The sequence below is a fragment of the Lissotriton vulgaris genome, chromosome 9 (genome assembly GCF_964263255.1).
Source record: "Lissotriton vulgaris chromosome 9, aLisVul1.2, whole genome shotgun sequence".
Classification (NCBI taxonomy): Eukaryota; Metazoa; Chordata; class Amphibia; order Caudata; family Salamandridae; genus Lissotriton; species Lissotriton vulgaris.
Window position 1 is genome coordinate 1,224,027,757 of NC_141697.1, and position 19,860 is coordinate 1,224,047,616.

At 44.6% G+C, this 19,860-nt stretch overlaps 1 protein-coding gene across 10 annotated transcripts in view; it reads right to left on the bottom strand.

Moving 5' to 3' along the window:
• Positions 1-19,860, bottom strand: part of USP19 (ubiquitin specific peptidase 19) — a 471,392-nt gene that overhangs the window by 390,167 nt on the left and 61,365 nt on the right. For all 10 annotated transcript variants that reach the window (XM_086939352.1, XM_086939351.1, XM_086939350.1 and 7 more), the window contains exon 2: positions 5,758-6,034. In XM_086939352.1, the coding sequence (XP_086795478.1) occupies positions 5,758-5,899 (142 nt within the window). In that variant the 5' untranslated portion in view covers positions 5,900-6,034. The remainder of the gene's footprint in view (positions 1-5,757; positions 6,035-19,860) is intronic.

A 19,860-nucleotide genomic window follows, 5' to 3' on the forward strand; every position in this document is an offset into this window, starting at 1 on the left:
AACAAAAATTCAGATTTAAAATTGCTCCAACTCAAGCTGTATTAACTAGAAGCTTCGAATTATCTAAACGCAACCAACAGTGTGTGCATGGCATCTTTAAAAGCACCTCTTTGAATCCACCCCACAGTAATAAGTCTAGAACTTCTGTAACACGTACAAGGAGATACTGCAAGATACTGCAAGCAACTTCTGCCAAACATACCCCTAATCGGGGATTCTCCTAAATATTAACAGTGTCACAAAGGGAATTTAGACAACACATGACACCGTCAACAGGGTTCACCCAACCTTAAAATGGCAGAGCATCTCGCTTCCAACATTCCCAGTACATCAATTGATTACTTTATTAACAAGGACTATGGAAACAACCCTATCCCATTCTAGCTCTGTGAACGTAATCTCAAAAACTGCAAAATGCACATTACATTTATGTGAGCATTTTTAATGCTTAATAACCCATTTATTTCGGCATTTTATTCTTTTCAGAACTTTCACGGGTTCTTAAAACAAGAGTGTTCCAACATGAACTCTGTACACGTACACTAATATCAAAGAGAACTGTGCTTTTATTTAGAGTTTCATTCAACATAACCATCATCCCAAAATTGCTGTAAAAAAGATGTATCACTTAACTAGTACTTAACATAATGGCATTGACTTTACTCCAATTAAGCATCTGGCCAATGTTATGACCACAAACAAAGAAGACTTCTTGGAAGTTCAATTTTACATAGAAGGAAATAGCTGAAATATTCTGTTCACTAAACTGACCACGTTCAGGTACCAGGAGGTCTTTGGCCAGAGGAAACACAAGCTATAGTCCGGTCTGATGTTTAAACGGCCTCCTTGGCAGTGGCGAAGAAATCCCTACACTTGTTTCAGTAGCTTCCAATGGCAATGAGAAATCTTACAAATGTCCACCGGGACAAGTTTTGACTAGGTGACGAGACAAATATACATCATACATTGATTAGGCTGGTGTTCTACAATGCCCAGTGGCAGAATTTCATCCATCTGTTTTCATACCATCACTTGGTGCTGGACCACCTAGAAGCTGCAAAAACATTTAATATCTAAAAAAGAAAAGACTTATGCCTTGGTAATCACCCGCAGAACTGGGCACCAAGTACCTTACATCGGTTTTCTTCTGGAAATGCAATTATACATCCCATGTGTCCTGACAAAGCACATCTGAGAACCAGACTTGGCAAACTCAAACCAGAGGCATCTGCATGTTCTAGCAGCCCAATCTATGATTGGTATCAGAGCGGGTGAAAAGACACACAAGAACACACCTGACATGTCCAACATCAGGCCATCCATTAGCGAGCAAGTCTCCATAACCATTCAGGAAGTGAACTGGTAGCATCTGGTGTTCAGGAAAAGGGGCAAAAGAGTTGTTTGATGCACAATCCCAGGCCTTGAAAATCGTGTTAAAGACTTCTAGAGAATATCCCATTTGTGAGGCTAGAGAAAATACTCATTCTAGCTGTCCTTTATAATGTTTTTATAGGATGTGTATCGCAGAGTTTACGTGCCAAATATTTACAGGGCTCGGCTCGTGCATGGGCTTTTAAGAGCTCAGCCAAACGCTCTGGCTCTGCTTTCCCTATAATTTGTTGGCTCACCCACCTCTAATGTGTAGGATACATTTTCCTTAACTCTGCTCACCGAGGCACATTAATGGATGAGTTCCAAATCTATTACGAGGACCTCTACAGTCGCCCAGAGGAACTCCCAGAAACCCTGCAGTGCATGTTTTTTGACCTGCATACGCCTCTCGGACGTGGCTCCGGGGACAGGAATCTCATTAAGGGGACCGATCACAAGTTCAGAAATATGAAATGCCATTAAGGAGACGACTATAGGCAAAACCCCAGGGCCTGATGGTCTCCTGACTGAGTTTTACTCGACCTATGTAGGCATATTAGCCCCAAAACTAGTCACGCTACATACCAAGTCCTTGTGGTTGGGCCGCTTGCCTGAGGCCAACAGAAGTGCCCTAATGATTCTCCTCCTTTCGTTTCAGGAGCTCCCACCACTGTCTTTCACCCTTTATCCACACTTAACATTGACTTAAAGTTCCTTAGTAAGGTGTTGGGAAATACATTGAAAGTGCCCTTTCATAAAGAGTCAAAATGGCTTCATACCAAGCCGCAGTATCTCACTTAACCTGCGAAGACTCTACCATGTGATATACCACCCTGCTGTTCAAGATTAGCAGACTGTATGCTCAGGTCAGTTGCCCTTGAGAATGTTATTAATACAATACAATGGAAATTTCTAATCGAAGTCATGCGAAAGATGGGTCTCGGGGAGAGATGGATTCGATGGGTGACACTACTTTATACTGAACTGACATCCAAGGTTAGAATAGGCTTTACGGTCTCTACCACATATGAGATTTTTCGGGGGACTAGACAGGGATACTTACTGTCCCCCTTGCTTTTTGCTGTGGGCATAGAACCACTGGCAGAAAGAATTGTTTTGAAGAGAAGGGGCGAGCAGTGGAAATACAGTTGATTGGCAGGAACAGATCATCTTGCTATACACAAGCAATCTCTTATATTTGGAAGATGGCACTGGGAGAGCAAGAGGGTAGCTGACCGCCTAGAAGAGTTTGGGCATGTGTCTGGGTTACACCTCAACCATACTAAAATGTACAAGTTTCCAGTGTTGTGAACACACCTTGTCCGCACAATTTTCCACTGGGGCTTCGGTGGTCTCCCAACTCTTTTAGGTACCTAGCTATCCAATTATATCATACACTGGAAGACCTACAATGTGACTTTCCCTCGTGGCACAAATTGCAATCTCCAAAATGGTGATTAGAGTTATACATATTTACATATATATATGAAGGCGCGCACCACCCCATGTCATAGGGGGCCACGAGTCTCTGAGACTCCCGAGACCCATGTGGACCAGCAGCAGGGGATTGATGGCTCACCCACCCCTCGGGGCCCATCCAGGGCACCTAATACAGTTAAATTATCGTGGCGGACACACACTGCATGGCCCATAAGCCTTTGCGGTTATTCACCTGAAAGCAGCCCATTTGAGGGCGGTTAAAAACAAGGTGGGCGTGTCCACTCCATGAATCTCCTGTCGAGCCTCTGATGAGGGCATTAGCCCAGAAACGAGTCAGGCTTCATTATGCGACACGAGGGCTGTAATTACAGAAAGACGGAGTGTAGCTTTTACCCTTACAATTGCTGTGAGGAATATGCTCGTGACAAGCTGCTGGAGTGTGCTGCCTTGCCTGCGGGGTTAACTTTGGAGCTTTGAGAACACGAACACACACACACACTCACACGAACGAGCACGCACACACACACGAACACACGAACACACGAACAGACACACACACCCACCTACCTACCTACCTACCCATCCAAATACCTGCCGTTTGGTTCAGGCAGGTGGATTTCTTACTTCGCGAGCTAATCTGGGATGGAGGACGGCATAGGGTGCCCTCTGAGGTGCTGCAGTGCCCACCAGATAAGGGTTGCATAGAGGCACCGGACTTTGAACTGTACTACTGGGCAGCACATTTGCAGTGGATAGCTGGATGATTCCAGGAGTGATCCCCTGGACCTGGCCCCTCACCAGGGCTTCACTAGCCCGATGCTGCGGCAGAATGTGGACATCCCGAATCTAAACACGTTGCTGCGAGCAGTGCTGTATTCTTGGAGACATAGCCAGATACGGATCCAAAGCCCACCACTGCAGCGCCCAATCTGCAGTTATTAGTGCTCCCACATGGGAGTACGGTCGTTTTTTTCCATCCACCCAGTTGACGGACTGGAGTGAGGGGAAGACTACGGGCAGTGGGGGGACTGCTTTTCAATGGGCGTGTTGATATCATTTGAGGAATTCTTGGAGCAATAAACCTTACCCATAGAGCAGTGCTGCCTTATGAGGCTTTAGTGCTGACCTTCATGGAACTGGGGGACAATGGATGAGACGAGCCCTCTCCTCTCCTCAAACCGCCCCCAGATCCCCCCCCCCCCCCACGCTACACTGCTATTCACAATGGATTCTGCCCAGTTTGGTTACATGGTTCTAACGCTCCCGGGGTGATATGGGGAGGGGACAACTGAAAGGCTTGAAACTAGATGGGAGACCGTCTTAGGCCGAGAGATTGCAGTTAGGAACTGGAACAAAATAATGACCTTTCCAAAACAGGTTTCAGGCAATATGAGGCTTAAATATACGCAATTAAATTTCTTCCATATGGCATACCTTACACCCCATAGATTGCAGGTGATTTACAGGGGGACCACGGAGGTACCCACAATGTGGGCTATCTGATGGTGAATTCTGCCACATGACCACGAATTGCCCCACCATTACGGTGTTCTGGAATGAGGCCCTTGACAAACTACAACTCACACTGGGGCCCGCAATTGAACGACAAATAGAGGCCTACCTACTGGGAAGGATTCCTAGACCCAAGAAGCGCAAAGTAGGGACTATGCTTCGGGACCTGGCACTAGCATTAGCCAAACGAAAGATAGCAATGGCTTGGAAATCGGTGAGAGGCCCCAGACTTGAGACATGGGTACAAAACGTTGAGTCCAGGGCAGAAGTGGAGGAGTGGGCTCTCCGCAGGGAGGATGCCAGAGGGATCCGGAATATGCCTGTTAGCAGGCCTCAGAACGCAATCCTAGGGAGCTGGGAGCAGTCGGTAAATGCCTCGGAGTCAGACCAAGAAGCTTCTGATGATCCCGGAGTTAAAACCAGAGATGAGATCTATGGGGAGAGCGGCGGGGAGACGCTGGCTGTCGCTCCGTAGAGTTACCCAGATTAGGGCCCTCATTTAGATCTTGATTTGAGGGGTCAGACCAGTCGCTCCTTACCTGCCCATAGACTCGGGGACTCATACTTCAGACACTATGAGGTACAGTTAAGACTCCAATGCTCATTGATGAACAGCCCACCCAGGCAAACTAGTTTATGGACTTAGATTATGGCCCTCAAACAGTTTTTGTTCGCATTGCCCTTTTTTCTTTCTGAGTTGTAGTTTATTTTTCAACTGGACTACTACATTGTGCGACACCCACCTTTTGCGAATCATTCAGACCGCCTCCTTCCTTTAGTGCTCCTGTCACAGAGCTTACTGGGATATGACCCACAATCCACAACTAATAGAGAGCTAAAAGTTGAGATCCTGTCATGATGAGATCAAAGCAGGCTGTCAAATACATAGCAGACCACTACCCTTGTATGGGGAAAATGTCAAGGATATGAAATGGTAAATATAGGAATCTTTACACATATCTCGGTTTGCTCTGTAATGCTATCAATAGACTAGCAAAGTTGATGTTGTAATGGAAAGTATAACAAAATGTATCAGATGTTTAAAATTCCAATAAAAATATTTGGGGGGGGGGGGAAACCACTTTCCAAGTTTTGCCAGAACTGGCACTTTCTCCTACCGGTTGCTCTAAAATGCACCACTACAAGATTGATTAAAAAAAAAGCAGATATAACAAATTGCATTAAACAGAACTGTGTGGAGTAGAGACTTACGTCTGAAGGGAATATATCAATATACATTGCACAAGTCTGACAACAGGCTGCGATGCAAGCAAAAGAAGAACTTCTGAGAAAATATGGGGGACACGTCACTGAAGTGGATAGAAATAGAAGAGGTTTAATAAAGAGCATAGATATTTTTTAGGCTGTAACCTCTGACCAGCAAAGCTTGAAACTATTTATATATGGAGCAGTGAAATGTCTCGCAAGTCGTACCTCTCTTCGAATCACCGCTGGACAGCCTCTTTCCTTCTTTACTCTCTAGATTAGCCCGGTCTTTCAGTTTCTTCTTGTTCGATGCATCATCGACCCCATGAGAGGTTCTTCTCTGCCCAGTGGACCCTGCACTGCTGGACATTTTTACCCGTTTGATCGGCACAAACGGCTCAGTGGGGTCGGTGATGGAGTCTGGGTTAGGGGTTTGACGTTTTCTACCTGGCCCGGCTATCTTGGCGACTCTGCGTGGTCAAATTCTCCAACAATTAATAAATGGCTGGGGAAAAAAAGAAAAAACTAAAATTAAGAAACATCATTTAATAATTAAAACATTAAGAGTCTAGGAAAATTTTAGATGACGATTTTGTGATCAACAAGAATAGCTGCCGCGCTTGTTAGGTTATTACTATTTGCAGAGCGCACTTTTACCAATGGTTTCTTGGTGCTTGAAAATGAATGGAAAAGGTCAGTTCGGTTCAAAATTCCAGAAACTATGCAAACACGTATCAAAGCTGGTTCTTTCTCACCACACAAACATTAGAAATGCAAAACAAGTGTTTAAACGTCTATCGTGCACAGTCCTTCTGCAAATGTGGATGTGCAATACATGGCATTGCGTCATAAAGTACACATCTTCAAGTTGGCATGTGAGCTTTGTCAGCCAAGGTGCCAAATTCCTACCCAGGTATAGCCTGTTTGGCACTCGGTGGGAGATGCATGTTCTGGTATGGAAAATAATACTCAAAAACACGACCATCTGTTACGTTCTCCCTCTGTGTGTGGTGCTTCCTGTAACGGGGCGCTCCCAAAATCTCAAGATAAGGCCTCATACATATCAACAACAAAATACCATGCTCTATGTAGTAACACTCAACGAAGTTCCACAGGTAGTTTTTACTAAACAAGACCAGCAGAAGGAAGGAGCAACGAAAATGCAGTTGTACAGTAAAGGATTAACCAAATGACATCTCAAAGACCAACCCCGCCCGAGCTCCTTACAAGAACCGGGTGGTTCAGAGATTCACCTTTCAGAGCTTACCCAACCGGATGCAACCTAACATACCCCACTATGAAAACAGGTTTCTGGAGAAAAGCTTTGTTGAGGGAAGGACACACCAATTGCTCTGTGGGGCTGCACTGCATGAATTACTTCAGAAAAGTTAATCATGTCACAACACCTTGCCCTTTAACCCAATGCAATTGACTGAAGGCTAAATGATGCTCTTTTGAGCCTATTGCGTTCAATCTCATCAACTTCACGCACTGAAAGTGTTCACCTGTTGCAATGGGATTTATTTTTTCTTCTTCTCAAGTCTCTCCCTTTAGGCCATCGGCAAAGTGTCGGTAATACAGATCATTAACCCATGAAGCGAAGCTCTGCTGATGAACAGTGATGAACAGTAGTGCTAAGACGACCCGCTCCCACTCAGTTGGTCATCACTCTGCGTTCACTTTCAACGCTCTACTTGAGCGGATCAAAGCATTGTCACATTGTTGAATGACTCAGAGGTTCATCAGAGAATAGAAATACTTCTGTACACTCTGCCTCAAACCATATCAAAAGACAAAGGAGGCAGAAATGGACAAAAGAGCTAAATGAAAATAGCCAATGTGACATATCAAAATCACTGGCTTCACACTAGACTGGGCGAGCCAGAAACAAACACAAGTTCAGCTCTGATGAACCAAACCACATCCAAAGTGACTAAAAATGATACTTAAGCTCTGAAGACGGTCATTGGATCACAAACGTAAAATACATTACAAAATTTACAGAGACCACAAAATTACATGAATATATTCCACTAAACACCCATCCTTCGAGCACGCTGCTTTCAAACGTTTGCAGCCTCTTTCTACTGCTGTGTTTAAAGAAGAGTCCTGTATCAATTTTCCACCTGTCCATGGAAAACGTTGGGTATAGCGGGATATATCGTGGCTGCTCCCCACCTGTGAATTTTGGCTGTAAATGGTTGTCCATACGACAGAGACCCAAAATGTGTTCCCCCGAGTGAATATACCATGGTTTTGGTGTAATCCCAACACCAATAGTTGCTTTTTTGCACTAGTAGACTCTGGAATGCAGTTGGAGCTCTAACTCTTTCCCCCTTAACTCTGTACAGCACGTGTCACTGAGTCCCAGCAGCCCCGTTAACTGAGATTATATTTTCTTTGAAAAACAAAACAATTGGCACACAGAATAAATCATTTTACTGCGATTGCATCCAGGTTCATTTTTGAATGGTGGATTTTTGAGCGTTTAAACTATTTTATCACAGTTTTGGCACATAGTGAGCAGCTTGCGCTTAAACTGGTTTAGATTCACTCAGGCGTAGAAAGAACCAATTAGAAACCAAGGCAAGTGAAAGACCTATGACAGCATATGTGACGTACTGTAACATCTAACATGTTTGTCCCCCCTGTCTACTTACTAGAAAAAATTTCCTAGCGATCTGAGAACTGAAGATTTTCCTTTTTAGGAGAGAATTCACAGAACTGCCCACATGGGATAACAATGTTCAAAGATACCAATCTTTTTGTGTTCTTTGGTCTTCCCATGTAAGCACTACAGAACTCTCAGGGCTGTATCTCGGCCCTAAGAAAATGTTAGAGCCTTCGCATTTAATTTGTGTCCCACTAGATTTATTACCCTGATTTCTAAAGAAGCAGATCTAACTGGGATTTCAAAATCCAAGTTGACCCCCATCAAGAACTTACTGAAGCAGTGCTTCACTGAACAACTAGACTCCTGCTCTCCACACGAAAGCTTATGCTCATCCTCAAAGAACTACATAGACTGCTCATCCCTTTAGGTATCAAATTCAAAACAGGACGTCTTACCTACAAAGTCATCCATCTAAATCACCACATTCCTTCTTAACTCCTCAACATTTTAGGAGTATATAGAGGTCTGAGGAGTATATTCACAGAACTCATTGGCACACTCAAATGTAAAATATTACAAGAGTAAAAAAAGAGCCTTCTCCTGTCCAGTTTCCGTCTGGACCTCACTTCTGCTGATCTTCGAACAGCACAAACCTTCAAGACACTAGAAAACAACTGAAGGATGGACCCGATTGAAACAACACAAACAATCTAAACCAAGAAACAGAATTCCAAATTAATTGAAATCTCGAGCCCACTGTTGCCACCGACATGTCAAGGTCCCACTTGACCCATACATTGTTAACAGTTTTCAGGTCTCGCCTAAGCGAGCGCATGCGCTGTCTGGCGAGACATTTAGCGGGTGGGCTTTAAAAAGCCTACCACAGCTTTTTGTGTGGCCTCAAGCATACGGTTACGCACACACAGTTACGAGCAGAGGCACCATCTGGCTTTCCTCTGTCGTCCTGGCTCATTCACTTTCACGGCTGTGCGGCCACATCACTTTCACAGCCGCGCGGCATGCCCCCTTGACTTAGTCATCTTCCCCGTCGCCTTCTGCTCCCTGTGTGCTCCCTCTGGATGCACACCCCCATGTTCTGTGTACTTCTCACCCACCTCCCTTCACGCTGTGTTGTACTTGCCCATGTGTTCTTTTCCCCTGCTTCCCGTGTTGCTGTCACCTTCATGTGCTGCTTGCGGTCATGCGTGCTTTCCACCTGCGCTGCGTGCTTCTCTCTTCTGCTCCCTGCCCCCGTTCTGTGTTCTTCTTTCACTGTCATGCGTGCTTTCCCCCTGCGCTGCATGCTTTTCTCTCTCCGGCTCCCTGCCCCTGTTCTGTGTTCTTCTTTCAATGTCTGCTTTTCTAGTGCTGCTCTCGGTCATGCGTGCTTTTCCCCTTTTCTCTCTCCCACAGCGCGCGATCACTTTCACTTTCGCAGCCGCGTCACTTTCATGGCCGCGGGGCAAATGCTTGTTTAGTAAAGGCATTCTTAATGCAGCTAAACAATGACTGGGAGCACGTACCCGGTTATGACGTGTATGCATGGGAAGCATTTATTCATCTCTAGTATTAATTGACACCATTGAATAAATAGAATGAAAACTGTTTCAAAATGTCACTGTGCCTGTAAGCCTGTCGCTACAGCACTTCCTTCTCGTTAATGCATCCAATAGGGCTAAAACGGCTGCAAGGTGCTCTCAGTCCTCTGATCTGTATACGCTTTAGGGTCAAAAGCTTCTGTACAACCTCAAACGCGGTTTCTAGGCAACAGTTGGGTCGTCACTTTTTAGCCCTGTCCATTCCAGGTCTCCCTCCCTGCTCAGTAGGAAGCAGGGTCTCGGTTCTGCAGCTCTACTAACAATGCTGACACCAGACGAGTGGCGAAGACCAGATCCCAGACCAACAGGTTGTCACTGTGCACCAGTCTTTTTTAGGATCCTATTAGTATTGTAGGGTAATCGCAAACCCAGTGTAACGTTAATAGTGCTTCTGTTATGTAATTAGTTTGGGTTCACGGTCTGCCCGCCTTGGGCAAGGGGAATTTGGGTTTAGGACAAATCGTTTTGTTTGTCCTCACCTAACATGGCCGCCATTGGGCGCTTAATTCTTTCATTTTTAACCTCACCTTTGCTAAGGTTGCTAAAAGACTCCTTAACACCTAGGCTGCAGGGATAAACTCATGTGGCTCAATTTAGCACCAAAACGGATTCTGGGTTTCGTAGTCTTGGGGCACTTAATTTTTCCCTGTTTCGCGAATTCTCCTGAAATTAGCGGGTTGTGAGTTGTAAAAGAAAAGCCTAGAACTGGAGCACTGACTACTCTGCGACATCAAGCTATCTGGTAACGTGGCAAGAAGCTACCTGGTAACATGGTGTTGCATGAAGTAAGAATGTCTGTTTACAGTAACTTGAAGTAGTAATTGACGAGGATGCAGGACCCTCTCTTGTACATGCGTGTTTGACAAACGTTTTTGCTTTCCAGTTGCCTCAAAGTTCTCTACATGGACCTACTTTATGGGGACTTTCTTGGTGCAGCATTACACCCTTATCGTCCACTATTCTGTGCCACTGTCTGTATAATTAAATATTACCCTTGCGTACAGGTGTCTAACATTGGATACGAACAGAAAACTCTACACCACACCCAATGGATTCAAAAGAGACTTTCTAGTGTAACACACAAATACATAGTCTGACACGTAGGGCGTGTGTGAAGAAAGATTGAACCTTTGTTTGGGCCGAAAGTTTGGCTCTAGCTCGGTCCTTGGCCATAAGAAATGCTTGTTCAAAAGAGATGGGCAGGCACCCCAGCCATTACATTTTTCCATCCTTTAATGCACCTTTTAAAATCGGTATCTGCCAAACGAGGTACGGAAGAGCGCATTTCAGCTTAATTGTTTGGCCGTAGAGCTTTGCACTTCCACGCGGTAGCGCTGGAACAATTTTCAGAGTGGGATGCTCCCATCAATGTTCTATCCCAGACCAGAAGTCATAGGAATTATGAAAACTGTAGTGTCACACTAAGGACAAGTGTAACATAAATTATGCCCCTTCAGCAGGAGAGGGGTAAGGGTGTGGTATATAGCTGGCGGTGCACTTTAGAGCACTCTGTCTCTCACACATTACTAAAGAATGGTGGGAAAGCACACACTATAGATTGCACATAATCCTTTGAAATGGCCACTAAATTCGCACAGTCCAGCAGCTTTACTGATAAAACTATACAGCACAGAAACAATAATGTATGGGAACCCTGCTTCACAAATATTTATCGTTTGCACAGCACCAAGTAAAGTGCCTGGATTTGTTTTGAACATCTTAAAATCGGTTAATTCATTTGTTCAAAATTAAAATTTTTAAAAAAAATGTGATTTCAGCTTTCCTAACTACTTGTAATATATATGAAATTTGTACAGTTCATTTACAGGTATTTACATTTTGGTGTGTTAGAAAAAATGACATCTTACAACCTTTCCTTTTACACTATCTCTACCCGAGCAAGTTTGTCACAATAGTCACTTTACAAAATGCTCTCCCTTCACAGTTAGAGAAAGAAGAGTAAATACCAATCTCCATGTTAAAATAATTAGTAGCTGTTAGACCTGTCTGCTTCTGAGGGTCCCCTCACAATTATGATTTATTTTGTCCCCTGTGGCCTCTGAGTGTTATTATTCTTTTTTTTTATGTCCACCTGGATTTTGCTAGTGTTGTCTGGGGGCTAGGTGTTCCTTGACGCTATTCCTCCATTTTCTCTTTTTGAGGCCTAGCCTACCTCCTGGAAATTGAGGGAAACCAAAGGACCTAAAATGGTGGCCAGCAACTGCCATAATGGTTTACTTCGGGAGGCTGACCCATTGGACCAAGTGAGGAAAGTTCTGGAACCCTCTGGCATGTTCTAGTAGTCAGGGGCTAGCCTATAAAAGGCCAAGTCCAGGGCGGCCATTTTGTAGTACACACTGACCAGAGGAGAGTGTAGTGGTCAAGGATAGGAGGGAGGCAACTAAATGAGGAGGACAGCGCTTCAATAGGGAAAGATCGTCCTGTGGGCCGGCTATCGCCCTATACTGATGCTGACCCTCTTGATTGGACTACACTCTGACCTGAGGGACCCATAACTAACTTTTAAGCAGGTCCAATAACTCTACCTCACCAAGGTGCTGGAGCGTGAAACTGCCCTAGAGACTGCCAGAAAGTGAGAGTTACACTTCAAAAGGTGGTTGCCAACTTAAGAGAACTGGAACTTCTCACCGCTTTGCTGTGGGAGTGAGTATCCCCTCTGCGGGAGTGACGTTGTGTGCGAGACATCAGCTGTCAGCCCTGGGTCCAAACCCGACCGCTGTGGTGGAGGCGGAGCTCAGCAGAGGCCGGCTGACAGGAGGAGGAGATCCGCGGTGACGCTGCGAGAGAGGCGGCGTCCGGAACCAGGAAGACCCCTGCGGCGCCGGAGGAGGTGCGCCCGAAGCGAAGGAGGCTGGTCGGAAGAGGCGGAGCCTGTGTCGGAGGGATCGCGGAAGGAGGAACAAGCGCCGCTACGGTCCCGCCGGAGGAGCAACACGAACTGACAGAACCAACCGATGCGAACTCCAGCTGAGTCCTCTCATCGTCGGCGTTTGAACGGGTAACCGGAGCGCGTAGGCAACTCCAGCCGAGTTGTCCCTTCAGTTCGAAGTAAGCTGGGAAATCTGTGGGGAAGCGGGAGGCGGCACAGCGAGTGAACTGTGAACACTGACTCGCCGGACTAAAGAATAACTGCAAATAGACATCCCGGCTTCGGGACAATAACCTTTAGAGTCCTGATTTAACCCACTTGTGAAACCACTGAGGTATTGAGGGTGTGAGAAGGGAAAAAGTGCCCAGAGTAAACGAACCCTGGGCACGAGTGCTAAGAACCGGACTACAGGGTGAAAGTAACAGCCAGAGATCATTGTACTATTGACTCCTCAGGGCAGTAAATGACCTTTAAGAGCCAGAACGTCCCCAATAGAAGTAGAGCATAAAAGTAGCAATAAGAAAGTATAATTAATTTGCCTGTCTTCTTTTGGCCGTATAGCTGGCTGTGACCATTGCCAGGAACGCTGCTGGGGGTAGAACTCTGTGGAGCCCTGAGCTCAAGCTAATTTGGACCCTGAGTTTGGATGGGTAACGTACATGTCAGGTTATATAATGTGGTGCATTAATCTTGTACAGTGACCTACCCATTCTGCACTATTTAAGTTGACAAGCAATACTGTTGATATTGATGGTGGTTAATCTCAAATGAAATGTAACCAGAATTAATCTCGACTGAATTGAGAAAGTTGATGAATATTGCTAATTGAATGTGGAAACTTCTTTTGAACTAAATGTATACACTAATTTGACTGGAAAGGAACAAACAGAACTTTTATAAAAGCTACTGGTATTTTTCTAAACTGGTGTGGCGTCTTTTATTTTTAATGGTAAGTCGCTGGGTTATTGTGAGTTGGATTGTAAGCACTACACAAAAGCCTCGGGGTTTAGCTTTGTCCACTGTGCCAGGCTACCCTATGTAGACTAGGTTCCCTAGGTCTAACAGTAGCAATTTGTCAGCTCAGCATCACTTAAGCACAATCAAAACACAATTTCACCACACACTTCCACACCTAATAATTTCAATCCAAGTCACAAATTTCCACTCCACACCACATATATCCACTCGACTCCAAAACAAAACACATTGGTAAAACAAGCATTGGCATAGCCAATAGGTCTTGCCTTTGGGACCTTCTAAGTGTTAAGCCATGCAACAGTCGATGTTGTTGCACCAAGGATATTGTACTGCATACCTAAATACTTCTAAGGTCCCGAAAGCGAGACCTATTGGCTATGCCAATGCTTGTTATTACTTCTTCTGTATATGCACTGTGTTCTCTCTGAAACACACTAAAGCCTCACAATGAAGACATGCTATTAAAAAGAAGAAATACTGAATTCCAAACATAATTCCACCTTCTGGAGAAAACCAGAACGTCCTGGCCTTGCTACCTCTGTAAAGTCAAGTCAACAGGAGCAGTAATTTTGTTACCGAATGGCAGTGAAATAGTGTTTAACCCCTTCGAGGCTATTGACGAGCTGGGCTCGTCATCGCGCTTACCTGTCCTGCGCGGATGACAAGGCCAGCTCGTCACGTAACGCGGTAATTTTGAAATTGCCGCGCACAGCGGGAAAAGCCGCCGCGGCGAAGCGGTTAAGGTCATGGGACAAAAGTGGTAAAAGAGAAGCCCAGGGAGAGATGGCTCAAGGGAACCAACGGCCGCCCAGGACCCAGAGAAATGGCCTCACAGACGCTTTACCAGTGTTTTTTTTACTACGGAGGTCTGTCTTTACATCAGCAACATGAACAAGAACAGATGCAACAGCAAACAGGACAGTAGGCCAAAGAAATCACTGCAGAAACTTCGGTGCAAACGTTTTTTTTTTGATGCAGTCTGACAGACCAATCTTGCAGCATTACTAAAGCTGTGTGTGGAAAAACGTGAGAACAGGCGAATTAGCGGCAGCACTACAACTTTTCACTTATTTGAGCCCCGCAGCAAGAGGGAGTGGCATCGAAAATCCTTTGGTAACCACAGTTCACAAATGTCAACTAAGGCAGAAAAGCTGATTGACAGCTTACAGAATATATAAGCCACCAAGCAATGCAAAAGAGAACCATGCAAATCCTAGCAACTGAAGGGGAAACAAACCTAGCAAGTGTCCAGACCTATTTTTTATTTATTCATAAAGTTTTATATAGCGCGAACATGACCCAAGAGGTTATCAGAGCTCTTTACATTTAGGATTGTTGCATTACAAGTTACATCAGATACAAGAGCATAGTAAGGTACATAGTGCACATAAACAATGTTTCAATAATTCGCAAGAGGGAGGGGAGGAAGGAGTAATAGCGGGGAGACGAGGAGGTACTATGCCCAATGTCTGGCTGGGTAGGTGACGGTCAAGGGGGAAACCAGGGCCAATCTCCTCATTAGTTGTCAAGCAGCTCCACCGGTCATCAGCCATGTTGCTCAGGTCTCAGAGTTCAGGAAAAAACAGTTTAGTTTATTTGATTTGCGACGGTTATATAGCGCTATCTAGACCGGGAGGTATCAGAGCGCGTAACCAGGGGAACGTTGCATTAGAAGGTACATCAAAATTATAATAAAGCGCTGGATAGACCCGTAGGTATCAGAGCGCTACAACAGTGGAACAATGCGTGACAAATTACATTAGTTGCAATAACGTAATAATGTACAGTAAACCAACAGGGAGGTTGAGAGAATTTATAGGAAAGGAGGGGAGGAAGGAGCCATAGCAGGGAGAAGAGGAAGAACTGTGTCCAATGTCCGGCTGGGTAGGTGACGGTCGAGGGGGAAACCAGGGCCAAAAATCCTCATTAGTTGTCTAACAACTCCATTGGGCATCAGCCACGTTGCTATGAATTACTAATTTGTCCCTTTTGACATTTTGGTCCCCAGAGCAGTTTAAACCATGTCGGACTCCTGGTCTGTTTTTTTAGCACTATGGCTGCTAAGGCAATTCCCCTCCTGTGCTGGAAATTGCCATTTTGCTGGTGTCATGACGAGCTCAGCTCGTCATGAGCACAGCTCCAGGCTACCTCATGACGAGCTGAGCTCGTCATGAGCTTGGAAGGGGTTAAGTAAACAAGGGGGACCCAATTGGTAGCTAGGGACCGTGAGTATCAGTTAAGTTAAGGAAAACAAAGGTCCTAAGCTAAGCAAAATCACACATTGATACTATATAGACCACAATAGGCTGCTATATGTTGTTCCTTGTCCAGCCGGACAGGAAATTTATTAATCAGATCAAGTGTTAAAAGTTTAGATACATTTGGCAACAAAAATGTTATTGCAGTGAGGCACAGTCCTGTACCCTACTGAAAAAGTAAGCGCAAATAAGAAGAAAGGTAGTAGAAAGGAAAGGCACTTCAAGCAAAGAAAGTGAGCGATCTGGGCACTGTTTGGAATCAATGTTATCAGTGTTTCCCAGAGTAGCACATACAAACATTAATGTACAATGGTTAAACATATGTCTACTAGAAGGAGTCACTGACGAAGGCAAGTGCAGAAACGCGTCTGTTACAACAATTTTTCTTTGTGCAAAATAAACCGTATGTGGTTTAACATCTGCTACGAGTGCCGTCTTGTTGCTTTCTGCTGCCGGCTGCCGAGTTGCGGAGCTTCGAATATATATATATATATATATATATATATATATATATATATATATATATATATATATTTATGTATTTATGTATTTATTTATGTATATTTGCCAGTCGGTAAATAACACCTTGCTTCGAGCGTTCCGCGCCAGTGCTGAACGTTCGAAAAACGTGTGTAACCGTGAGCAAGTTATCAGGAGATAACGAAACGTGTCGGTTCTTTGGTGACCTGGGAATTGCCTTGCTTATGAAATAAAGAAGAGTTGGAGTGTGTTATTCACCTGTGCTCCATGTGAGGAAGTTTATTTGCATTTCTGCCGAGAATAACTCACCGGAATTAGAAGCGCCATGGAGATATATATATATGAAATATATTTAAGGTTTGTAGTCTAGCAGTTTTTAAATGGTATGGAAACCAATGAGGTACAAGCACATAGCACTTCATAAACATTCTAGACACAGAGGACTCTATGGTCCAGTTGAAGACTAAATGTAGTCGAAACGTGTAGGCCGTCCGTTTTTGCAATCGCACATGGTGATTGAAATAAGAAAATAATTTAATTTACCTACTGCTGTGGTGCCGTGACGTCTGTCTGAAAACGTGGAGACGAGAGGAATCTAAGAAATATTATATATATATATTATATATATACATACATACATATACAAACATACATACATACATATATATACAAACATATATTCCAAACAATCCACTCCGATTCGGCTAGAAAGAGGACCAGCACACGATACCATTGATTATGAATTTTTAATTCGAGCCCTTACCCCCACAACAGACGCGTTTCGCCAGAAGGCTTCGTCAGTGTTCACCTGTGCAAAACTACAGAGCGCCATTTAAAGCCACATTTCCAATTCACATCATCAACATAAATGACGGTTCTCATTGTTATAGAAAAAGTATAACAGCGGCCATCTTTTAGTGTGCAAATACGCAGACCAATTCATTTTATCAACAAGGCGTCATGTATAATAAAGTGCTCTAGTGCATGTTAAAACCATTTAAGCAACAAGTTACTCTTTTATAACCAAATGCGTGCATACTGAGAGATATTTTTCGAGCATTATTCTTATTTCTAGGCTACGGTATTCACCACAGTATATTTTATAAACATATGTCCATTTCTACGCCGTAACCTAGGCTTTATGATAAAACACTTCCGCCCTGGATGGGCAAAGTAAAGCTATTAATTTGAACAGCTTAATTAAGCCCTGAATGGGCAATCACAGTCATAAAGAATAGTCGGGCATGGCTCAGATGAATACTTTGGAAACTGGTGCCTGCATGTGGGATGGGGTGCTACCAAATGTTGTTTAGGACCCAATTGCATCTACAAATGTACCCACATTTCTTCATTATTATTAAGTCCCCAGGGGACTGTTGTCTTTAGACCGATGATATATTTTGACTCAAGAGTACGAAGTAATCTTTCTCTATCACCACCCCTTTCAGTACGTTCCACTTGATCGATACAATAAAAGCTAAGCAGGTCGCTGTCGCTTTTGTGGAATTCTGCGAAGTGTCGTGCCACAGGGTACGACTTATCTTTGTTCGCAATTGCCCGCATGTGTTCGAGGATTCGCATCTTGGTAGGCTTGATTGTACTGCCTATATAGCGTTTCCCACACGGACAGAGGAGGCAGTAGATAGTGTACTCAGAATTACAATTGAGTAATTTTTTGATGTTTTTTTCAGGTTCATTTTCATCGGTTCTTCCTGGGTACGTTTTTGTTACTTTACTAGTTTTGCAGGCTCAACAAGGAAAAAATCCTTTGGATTTTGAGATTTGTACAGATTTTTTCTTTTTGGACACAAAGTGACTATGGACAAGATGGTCCGCCAGAGATTGACTGCGCTTGTATGTAATTACAGGTTTCTCTGGAAGGACTTTCCTGATTATGATTGTATGTATATATATATATATATCTATATATCTATATATCTATATATCTATATATATATATATCTATACTACTATTATAAAGAGAGAACTCTCACCTTTAAGCCAGGTAAACTCGGGAACCACAGCGCCAATCTACACACCCGATACATCTTTGAAAATGTCAGGGTGTGTAGATGGACATAAGCTACATAAAATAAAAATAAAACGTAAATTAAAAAAATTAACTTTAAAAACAAAGTAGTCCCCTGAAAAAAGCGCCGGCCGCAACGTAGCGCTGGCATGGAGGTCGGGGCGGGGGCGGGGGCGGGAGGTGGTCCGTGTCCGTGTTCTGACGGCAAGAAGGAGAAGGAGGAGTCCCGTCAGCTGCTGCACTTCGAGCGTAGGGGAGTGGAGCTGAGCTGACCGGCTGAGGGCTGAGGGCGGCCGAGAACGGAGTGGAGCAGGGTGGAGGAGCAATCTGCCAGCGCAGGGGGTCGGGGCTGCGGGGGTCGTGAGGTACATCGCACTTACCTCTGCTCGCTCCACCACACGCTGCCCCCAGCCGGATGTATGTTGATATATCGCACACCATTGCATCGCGTGCATTAACCAGCATTGAATACTTCGCAAAGGCCAAAACATCGTCATGTTTTACATCGCACGTAGTTGCAACGCAACTGCGTTGCTTCCTATTTGCAAGTACCTAACATCGCAGACGATGAAATCGCACGTCATGACGATGCGTTCTTGTGTCCTACCACAGTTTTTGCACTTTTGGTTGACCTAATACGTGATCCCGCCTCTAACCCCTGCCCCCCCCCCCCTCTCCCAACGACGATAATTATTTCCTTTCTATTCACCCCAATTCTTGTATATTTTTAATTAGGTAACGGCTGCATGTACCTGAGCTGTTTAATTTGAAGCTGCATACAGCTCCGCGTATCCTCGGTAAGGGCATCCAGACGCTGTACATGGGCACGAGGAGGTTAACTAATTTGCCCGGATTCTCAGGATGTTGCGAGATTTGAACCGGGGACCCCTGGCTCCATAGGGCACAAACAGAGTGTGCAACCCTTACATTCCTCCGGCACTATTCACTGACAGACTTCCTTCAGCAAAATCGGCCCCCACATCACCCGCGCGCGCGCCTGCTTTACAAGCACCAGGTGCTGCATTAATTTAGTTACCCCGGCCCTATGAATCTTCGGACAGACATAGGAGGGCCCCAGAATCATACATCACTGCATTCCCCGCTTTACAAGACACTAGGCGCTGCATTCATTAAGGGCGACAATTACGGTAAGAGATGACTAATTGCACCATCAATAGTACAACCTGTCCCTGCTTTTCATGCGCTCTACATAAGCAGCAGTTACATTGCAGCATTTTCATAGTTGAATCACAGGACGTGAGGCTCGAAACGGTTTTCTCAGCTGGAACCGTACTTCCCCATTAGGGGCTCTCAAGTGCTGCCAGGTGGTGTCGTGCAGCTTCAGCCATGATCCTAACTGCCAGACATGATAACACCAGTGTATATCAGACACCAGCATGCATATTGGCCTCAGTTCCTTTTCTTCCGTGCGTAATCAACACATTCCGGAGCGCCTTCTCCGTACTTCACCTTCAAATCTTTCC